This window comes from Pteropus alecto, unplaced genomic scaffold, assembly GCF_000325575.1.
Source record: "Pteropus alecto unplaced genomic scaffold, ASM32557v1 scaffold45, whole genome shotgun sequence".
Classification (NCBI taxonomy): domain Eukaryota; kingdom Metazoa; phylum Chordata; class Mammalia; order Chiroptera; family Pteropodidae; genus Pteropus; species Pteropus alecto.
In genome coordinates, this window is record NW_006442491.1 from 21,079,983 (window position 1) to 21,090,419 (window position 10,437).

At 38.6% G+C, this 10,437-nt stretch overlaps 1 protein-coding gene across 2 annotated transcripts in view; it reads right to left on the minus strand.

The window, feature by feature from the left end:
* NCOA6 (nuclear receptor coactivator 6) overlaps positions 1-10,437 on the minus strand; it is an 85,696-nt gene that overhangs the window by 2,300 nt on the left and 72,959 nt on the right. For both annotated transcript variants that reach the window (XM_025039807.1, XM_025039808.1), the window contains 2 exons: positions 8,843-8,879; positions 5,453-5,601 (listed from right to left, as the gene is read on the minus strand). In XM_025039807.1, coding sequence (XP_024895575.1) covers positions 5,453-5,601; positions 8,843-8,879 — 186 coding nt within the window. The remainder of the gene's footprint in view (positions 1-5,452; positions 5,602-8,842; positions 8,880-10,437) is intronic.

Here is a 10,437-nt window from a genome sequence, read left to right on the forward strand (position 1 = left end):
TTCCCCCTCCTTCCATCTGTTACTGCTCCAAAGCACCCAAAGATCTGGCAGGCTGCCTCTGCTTCTAAGGATGAATCAATGAGTGGGGGTATGAATAAACAAGTGATTTGTGTTAGAAACAAAAAAATAATCCTTTAAATACCAAGGTGGGGGATGGGAGTGGTGGTGTAAGGTGTACTGTATACTTCTATGAGGGGAAAAAAAAAACCACCTGATTATGAAGTCTCTTATCACCTTCCCTGGATAATTCTAACCAATCTGGGCCATAGAAAAAAGTCACTTTTAATGTCTTCATAAATCTGTTTGAAAAGAAGAGTTTTTTGTTTTGTGATTCAATTTTATAGTTCCTCCAGAATATTACCACTTTTACTAATCCGTTGAACACAGTAAGAGAATCTAGAGGCAAACTCTTTAATGTAAGGAATTCTAGGGAAGTAATTTGGTGGCTGATGGTACATCCAGGGTGTGCATCAGGCTTGTTCCTGAAGGCTGCCTAGCTTATCGGACTGAACATAATCTCACTTCCAAGCTCCCAATACCATACTGGCAAAAAACCTCATCACATATATTGTTGAAAAATTTTGTTTATAAACTAGCAAAGATTTTTACAAATTAATGTCTTTCCAGATATACAAATAGTCCAAAGACTAATAGAGGAGTTATAGCATTTACATATTGGTATTTTAGAACCAACTATATGGTAAAAAAAACTGGGTCAATAACTCTTTCAGGTGGTTGTAAACACATGTCCTTCGGGAACACCTAAATTTGTAATTTGATAAGGGCATTTTTTCATCCCAGTTGCCTCATTTGATCTTAAGCAAATTTGTCTAAATCTACAGTACAAGGTTCTATTTAATCTTCTGGTAAGTGGGCTTTACCTTCAGAGAAGTTTCAGAAATTGACCTTGACCTTGCTCACTTCACTGTTTTATATTGTACTACTTCTAGCCAAAATTTCTATTTAATTGTAAAAAAAAAATTTGGGAAATTTCAAAATTTGGATGGCTAGTTTCTAATGACACCACAAGAGTAATGTCTCAGGCAGTTATTGTTCAAGGTTTTCTCCCATAAGATGTATCTAATTATGTTTGCTCATTTGCCATTTCCATAAAACACTTCTGTTTTACATAGATCTGTATACTCTGTTTTTATTGATTCTCTAGACACTGGCTGTGGGTAGGGAAGGGCTTTCACTCCACTTTGCTGTCAGAGGAATCTTAGGGGGCCCCCCTCGGACATTAACAGCTGCTGATTACAGGTTGTTCTGAACTTCCCTCATATTAGTCTATTTTCCCTGGTTTCTCACTTATGCATTGAATTTCATGTTTTTAAGTATTGATCCTTTTCCTCAGTTGAAAATATAAAATTAAGCCCAAAAGAATAAATAAAGAATGATAAGGGAAACTAAAAAAATCATTTCTGTGTTAATGGGAAACTCATCATGCCAGGAAGACTACTCATTTGCATATTTGTAAATAGCACTTCTAATCAAGTGCAATTTAAAAAAGTTCACTGATTTGTAGGGGCCAATTTCTGTGTTCGTAATTTAAAGTGTATGTGTGTGTGTGGAGGGGAACCCAACCAACCCAAAACAAAACAACAGATTAGAGCGTGACCTGTCAACCATGTGGGTTTCCCTGCACTTGCCCAGAAATCATCTATCCCACCTGCTCCAATCTGGCAGTCTAGGAGGCCTTGTGCAGCACGACATAAGCAAACTCTGTTCTCACAGCAGAAGCATGATTAATGGAACTCATAATATTTCTTAGCTTTCAAGATTCTCATGAAAAACACACACTATTTATGTTTGTGAATATATGACCAAAATCTTATGAGTGAAAAAAGGCAAAACTTTTTTACACCTCAAAATTTTAAGTACTGATGTTGCAGAAAGATGTTTCACATCCCCATATATCTCCAAGTTTGAGATGCAAAAATTTTAGAAACCAGCTTGATATTTTATGATTACTCTTTGGATACAGGTTCAAATACGATCAAAGAAAGTTATCTTATGACTTTGGTTAACATTTTTAGATACAACATAGTAGACCAAATAATATGCATATTTATTTTTAAATCTGGATCCAAGAGCTCTAACACTTATAAACCAAAAGAGCTATAGCACTCATTTCTGCCTTAAATGATAACTTACTCTAAGACAGTAAGGTAGGTATTGATAGCCTGAGAGCTTGAGGCTGATGTGGAGGTCTGGCCACAGCTCAGCCATCCTCTAGGGAGACACATACCTAGCACCCTCTGTGTAAGATCACAGAGCCTGGGAGTCATTATGGCCTCTCTCAAGCCAGTTGCTAAGCCTCAAAGCATTAAAGGGGCAGGCATTCCAACATGAACACCACCACTTTGAAATAATGTCCATTTAAGTGTACAGGCCTAGTCCCCACCCCCTGTCTAAAACAGGTTCCAGTCTTCCATCTTTTTTTGGCTGGTGGTTCTTTACAGAGTGGCTCTAATTTGGGCATGTCTTAACTGTCCCAGCTGCTCTTTAGATTAATTCTTTCTAGTGCACTGTAAACAACACTTTTAGTATCTTGAACTGGGCTCCAGTCAAGTTTCCAAAAATGTGGTGTGTGACACCTCTAAAGGCCAACACTTTATTTTCCTGATTTAAAGGTAATTATACACTGTATTCTACAGCCTAGAAGACCTTGATCCTTTGGGAAAGTGAGGGGCTAAAAGAAAACACACAATTGAGTAAGGAAGCAGATTTTCCCATAGAACTCAAAGAATATTCCCTTTAGTGCTCTAAGTTTAGTATTCATATACTCAAAGATGATTCCTTCCAAACAAGTTTCTGCTGAGCAGATGATTCCCAGGGAGAAGGAAGAGAGTTGGTTCCATTTCTGTATCCAAAGTGGGGATACCTAAGAGGACCCTGCCTGTGGTGTATACAATATGCCTGGAGAGGAAAGAAGGCCCTTCCCAACTTCTCCCTTCACTTTCTGGCAGGCTGAAGTAAGGTGACTTCTACACCTCTGCTTTACCTATATATGATCGTATACCTGTGGTCTAGTCCCAGGGGCTCTTGTGACTCATAATGAAATTCCTGCCCAGAAACATGACCTGCCAATGACAGCTGAGTTCTCAGGTCAGTGTCTGGTGTGTGGTGTTGGTGAACCACAATTTGCCCTGGTCTTCAGCCTGGCATCCCAGTGGTATTTGACTGTTTCTCAGCAACCTTGCTTATGTCAGGCATTTGGCCAGGATCCCAGCTCTTGCCCAACCTGAGCTACTCAAGCTCAGTACATTTCTGGAGAGGATGAAGTATCATGCCCTCCCCTCCAATTGGGGCCTTTGCACATGCTGTACCTTTTGCCTAGGCTACTCCATCCAACCCTCATAGTCTGGATAATGCCTCCTCATTTTTCAGGTCTCAGCTTAAATATCATTTTCTACAGAAAGGCTTCTCTGATTTGGCAGAGGAGCGAAGCATCCCACTTTGTGCTCCTATAGTACCATGTAATTTTGCTATAACAGCATTTAACATTTAGCGCACTGTATTAAGAGTATGTCTTTCAGGTTGGCATATACAGCAGACCCTTGAACAATGTAGGAGTTAGGGGTGCCAAGCCAGTGAAGTCAAAAATCGTATAACTTATGTTGGACCTCCGCATCTGCAGATTCCCATCTACAGGTTGAAATTTCACTCTGTAGTTGGTTGAATCTGCAAAGGTGAAAACTCTGGGATACAGACAGCCAACTGTATAAAAAAATCCACATATAATGGACCTACACAGTTTACACCTGTGTAGGGCCAACTGTAATTAGTATGATAAGGAGAGAGATTTTGTCTTTTCACTATATTGCCAGAGCCTGGCATGTAGTAAGTACTTAATGTATATTTGATAGATAATCATTACTCTAATAATTACTGATTGTATACCTCTTCATATTAGGCCCCATACTAGGCACCACCACAGATACAGTGGTGAGCAAAACTAGATTTCTTCTACCCTAAGAGGGTATAAAAATTATAAAAATTAAAAAAAGTATAAAAATTAATTACCTATCATATACATAGACATAAAAGTTACAACCACGGTGTTATGAAGAAGAAGAACATGGTGTTAGGATTCCTCACAGCAGTGATAACTGGATGAAGATAAACAGGAAGAGAAGGATGTTAAGGAGGAGAGAGAGGAAGGAAGGAGGAAGAACACTCCCTACAATAGGTATAACATATACACAGGCTAGTGATGAGAGGGATGAGGACGGTATGTCTGAGTTGCTGAGGGAAGTCAGATGAGGCTGAGAGAGGCTAACAGGGCTCAGATCACACAGAAACTTGTGGTCCATGTTGACACTTTTAGACTTTAATTCTAATTATAATGGTAAATCACTGAAGGGTTTTAAGCTAGGATAGTAGTGAAGATAGGGAAAAGTTGATGAATTTGGCCCACTTAAGATAAAATTGTCAGCTTTTTGTGATGGATGTGAGGGTGAGGTAGAGAGGTGCCAAGGAGGACTTGCCTAATGGACAGATGGTGGTGCCATCCACTGAGATGGGAGCAATGGAAGAGGACCTAACATTGCAGGTGAAAAATCACAAGTCCGTTTTCAGACATGTTGACTTTGAGAATGTACATATAGTTGTTCAAGATCTCTAGAGGTCTGTAATAAAAATACAAATTCCTGAGTCATCTGTGAAAGGTTATAACTAAAGAAGGAGGGGCATGAATGAGATCAGTTAAAGAGAAAATATAATTTGAAGAAAAAAGGCAACTCAGAATTGAAGTTGGAGGAAGGCCAACATCTCATGTCTGAGTACACAGACTGAGAAGGAGCAGTCAAGAGAAGTGGACAGAAAACTACTGAGAGCTCTGGGTCACAGAAGCCAAGGGCAGCAGTCAACAGAGAAGAAAAAACTGGTAGTGTAAGGTTTCTGAGAAGGTCAGAGATGATAGGATCAAAGGTACAAGTGGAGGAACTGGCCTTCGACTTGAGGAGGGTTAGTTGCTCTATTATAGTAGGAGCAAAGGCGGAAACTGGTAGTTTATGTCTTCGTAGTGAGAGTTGAGGGAGTTCTATTTTCTCGGTGAAGAGGTAAGAGTCTCTGCTGAGAGAGAGGGGAGAAAGTAGGGACCAGAGGTTTAAAAATAGTAGAGAGTGGGAAAAGAGAGTTGACTACAGAAACACAGGAAGATGGCTGGGCCCCATTATTGAGGACCTATCTGAAGTGGTAATAATGAATCAATCCACCCTGTTATGTTCTTTTTTCCAACAGTACTTGCTGATCTAGTGTACACTCATAGAAAACACATAGTTAAATGAACTAACAAATAAAGGAAGGACCAAACAAGCAGTAGAAGTCTAAGCAACTTGACAAACTTAAGGAACAGAAGCAAAGATAAAGGATGAAGTCCTCTGTTACTATGATAAGGACCCTATTCTTCTAGTTGACCTACAAATAGCACCCACATCCCACTGCTAACCTTTAGAAGAGCTGGAGGCTGAAGCAGGCCGAGAAGATCGCTTCCGATGTCCGTTTTCCACACTTTCAGAAGCCGCAGTTGGCTCTTCAGTTCGGGAGTTTCTCCGGCTTGGGGTTTTGGACTTTTCAATGATCTCTTTGGGCTCATTGCTGACAGAGAGAAGCGCAAAGTTTCCAAGGAGGTAAGGAAATCAAGTCACACAAAAATGGGTTCTTCAGATAGAGTTTCATTCATAAGGCAGGAGAACTACATAGTCATTCCACCCTGGGACGATGAGCACAATTACCTTCTATATTACTGACAATTTAAAAGTGAGTCAAACTTGTTACATTAATAAAAATAAAGTACTAAAGCATAATGCTGGTGAAATTGTGGAAAAACAGGAAAAAGACATTAAGAATTTCACACAAAAATCCCCCAACTTCCTTACCCATTTTCCTAAGATAATAATATTCCCCTTCAAAAATTCATAGTACCTAAAATCCAAGAAATTACTAACATATACTGGCATTTACTATGAACCTGGTGTAGTCGGATAACGGCTTATTACAAGTCACATTACAGAAGAATATACATGGGAATATATTCACAATACACTGATGAGTAGAGTATATTAATCGCCTTTTTTAGTATGCAGAGTTTAAATTGGTAATATCCAGTATTACTGAGGGTATAGAGGCAAAAATCCTGATGAAGTGTAAACTGTGTATCCCAGTGGTTCTCAAAAGGGGATGGTTTTGTCTCCCAGGGGACATTTAGCAATGTCTGGAGACATTTTTTATTGTCATGACTCGAGTTGGGGGGGGAGATGCTACTAGCTATCTCATAGTGGCATCTACCAGAAATGCCACTGAACGTCTTATAATGCGTAAGACAGCTCCCCCGCCCAAAGAATTATCTGATCTAAACTGCAATAATGCTGAGGCTGAGAAACACTGGTGTAATCCTCTGGCTCAGCAATTCCATTTCTAGATGCCTAAGGAAATAGATCTTTTTACAGAGCTCTAATGACATACAAAGATGTCAAAGCATTTTATTCATACTAATGAAAAGAGAAGACCTAAATGTTTAACAATAAATTAGTTCACTAAATTATTGCACATAATATATAGTCATGAAAAATATGTAAACATTATTTAATGACAAATATTGTTCATGATATCATGTTACCAACATTATGAATCATATAATCCCATTTTCGTTATAATATATACTGAGTATATATGTAACCATGCATGAATGAATGGGTGTGAGATACATGTGTGTATAATGTATAGTATTTATATGTAAACACTATATACTGGATATCACAAAATATATTAATTATAGTGTTTATAAAACATTCTATCTGTACACATACTCTATAATGTATAGTATTTATATGTAAACACTATATACTGGATATCACAAAATATATTAATTATAGTGTTTATATATGAAACATTCTATCTGTACACAAGGACTAGAAGATGAACTAAAATATACACACTGAATATTACTAAGTTGTAGGAACACCGGTTTACTGGTAATTTTTTTCTTTGTAATTTTCTGACCTGAATTTAAAGTTTTATTTAATAAACTTTTCCTACTTTCATGGTATAAAAAATTCATGTTAAAATTATCAGGAAAAAAAAGAAGCTAGTTAAATTTGCTGGTAAGGCATAGAACTGAAACAAAAAAAATACAACAAAATAAAACAAAACAAACTGGTCAAAGCAATGCTTCCTCTGGGAAGTTGTCGCTTCTGTGTTTTCACAGTCTGTATCTGGCATTCTATAGAACCTATCAGACTATACACCTTGTTTTACTTTAATGTCTTACGACTTCCACTAGATTGTGAGCTCCTTAAGGGCATGAACTATGGCCTGACTATCAACTATCCCCACCCCTCCACTGCTCACTCCTGCCAGAGGACCCTTCGTTAGTGGCACCGTGGCTGGGAATGTGGTTACCTTGTTCACTACCCTAGCTTTATATGAAACAACTGCCCCACAAGCCAAGGCAGGTCAAGGAGAGGTGAAGCTGGAGCTGAGGTGGAATTACAAATCAGGGGATTTACACATCCTTTTAGAGGTGGTGAGGATGGCTTTCTGGCTGTGAGCCCAGAAAATGGTCAAAGCCTCTTAGGAAGGAAGATTCCTAACAGAAGTACTTCTTTCTCCTGGCAAAAAAAAAAAAAAAGCCACAGCAATACTGTCCTGGTGTTTATATGGTCAATGTTCAGGTAGCTCTAGAAACAAACACCCCACAGGGTTTTTTTTTTTTGGTCTGATTACCTTCTTTCTCTAGCCATATGGGTGGTGTATGCTTGAGAAGTACAAATGAATTCAATTATTAGTCCAATCCAAATAAAACTAGACAGGCAGAGTACTGTAGTTGAAATAGCAATGAATTTGGAGTCAGAAGAACACGGATCACGTCTTAGTGTGCATTTACTGGCCACGATATTTAATTCTCTCTAAGCTTCGGATTTTTGATTTATAAATCCCCATCTTGTCTGTTGCAATACATTACTGAAGCGTAAGGGCTATGGAGTCAGAAGGCCTGGGTTTGAACCTCGGCTTCGCCATTTACTAAATCGATGGCCTTGGGCTTTTAGTTAACCTTTCTGAGCTTTAGGTTCCTTATCTCTAAGACAGAATTTACTTTCCTAATAGACACTGCGAAAAGTAAATGAGATAATACACCTAGGGAGCTTGAAGCCTACTGCATGGTATGGAATAGCACTCAAATAAATGCTGCCTGTTATTATCACTTCACAGGGCTGATATGAGAATTAAATGCGAAAATGACTGTGAACCTGTTTTACAAAGTTGATATACAAATATGAGAAATTCTTTATCTAACGCATGTCTACACTAAAAAAGAAATGACTTTTGGAAAATAAAACTCCTTTCTGTGGGGCTAACGAGGTTGAAGCCATAGTTGTATTTCATTTTGTTAGGTTATGTGGGGTAGCATAGTATAACAGAGAAAGCATGGGTTTTGGGGTCAGACTCCGCCTGGCTTTCTCTCTTTTCTACCTTGAGGATCAAACAGCTGTACTTCAAAAGGTGTTTCAAGGACTATTAACGAGTATGATAGTAACAGCCTCTATATCTTGAACATTTACTATTTACTAACTATGCTAAGTGCTGAACATGTTATCTCATTTAGTTTTCGAACCATCATGAAAAGTAGCAACTTAGCCACTAAGTTTTATTAAGAAAAATGTCATCTCTAAGGCTTTTGGACTCGTGACAGCTTCCTACTTTAGCAGGAAAAACAGACTGGTGCAAAGAGTGAAGGAAAAGGACAAGGTGAGGAGAGGTTTAAAGGCTGAGAAAGCGGATACCCTTCAAAGAGGCTTATGCTATATTCATGCTAAGTCTGCAGAAATGATCATCTTACCTTTGTCCAGAGACTATGGCAGCATTTGCCTCGAGTTCTGTAAAAAATACAGAAGACAGAAATGAGGTGTGGAAGTGTCTGTTGTACATGTTCACAGGGAGAAGCGGGGTGTCTAAGAGAATTCTGAATACCCTATTTTGGCTAACAACTCTTTGTGTCCAGCAAGGTCTTCACCCTACATGGTATAGAGACAGAGCTGGCACAGACACAACTCAGTTGTCTGGGCATAAGACACTTACTTGGTCTATTTTTATTTCTACTCCACACTATGAAATAATCCTGTTTGGAGCAACAGAACTAAATTCATACTGCCTGGTTCATATTTCACTGAGCTATAACTAGGTTAGTAAAATAAGCCTCTTCCTCTCATGTAGAAGAGATTGTTTTCATTCTTAAAATATCTCCCACCCTCTTGACACATTTTTAAAAAAAGACAGTAATCTTCCAATATGTCTTAAACATCTATCAAGAATGCATTCTCCTCCAAAGGACTTGTACACTGAGTTTTAGAGGGCAGACTGCTTTGCTTTGAGATATCGCCTACAGACCCCATTATGCTCCTCTCTTCCCTCAACCTTCCAGCAATGCCTTCTAAAAAAAGAAAAGCTCAGTAATTTGTCTAGCAGGGTTTGCTTTAAAGAGCATTCTATGGGTTTACCTTATACCCGCAGAAAAATATCTTCTTCCACTACGTGCTTTTAGGTAGTTCCATCTTTTCTAAAAGGCTTCCCTGAAACACCAGACAGCAGTGACATCTCCTGCCTCTGGTCTTCCACAGCCCATACCTGTACTTTCCCTGCTTTTAGGGAATTCAGCGCCTCAGACTCAGTGTACATGTGTAATATACTCTACTGATTATATGGTAATCTCTTTGAAGGAAATGAAGCCAGAGTCCCTGAATTAAAATTTTGACCTTAGTACTTATTAGCCATGTGACCTTGAGCAAATTACTTGGCCTCTCTGTACTCAGTGCCTCATCTGGCAATTTCCTTTAAAGCCCACTTCAAAGTTAAAAAGATTAAATGAAATAAACATATAAAAATCTAGTGCACATGGCGCTTAGTAATAACTCAATATTAGCTATTATTACTGTTGCTATGGTGCTCATGTTGACGAGCCTTCATGCGAGGAGGCTGAACTACTCTGCCTTTAATGCATAATGCTGGCGGAAGAGAATCCTTGCTTCTCATCTGCTATTTACCTCCCCATTTCTAACCCATATTACATGGAAACCCCTTCCCAAGAAACAGATACCAACTCATGGAGTTTGTGCTGCCTTGCTGGCTCTGCTGCAGCAAAGAAACTCAGGTAACATGTGCTCAAATATGAAAATGGCTCAAGCCAAAAGAGGGTGATTATAAAAAAATCTTAATTAGCTTGCTCTTTTGGAATAAAATTCAATGCTTTTGAGACTTTTAACACTATCATAGTTAATTCCTGTAAGTCAAGAACAAAGGGGTTTGGTGAAGGCAATCAGTGGTTTTGGGGGTATTTTAAGGAGAGTCAATTAATTAAAACTTTTAAAAGGAACAAGATTCTTTGGCCAATTACTCTGAGGAGGACATACGATATGGTAAAATTCATTTTCTTTAGTA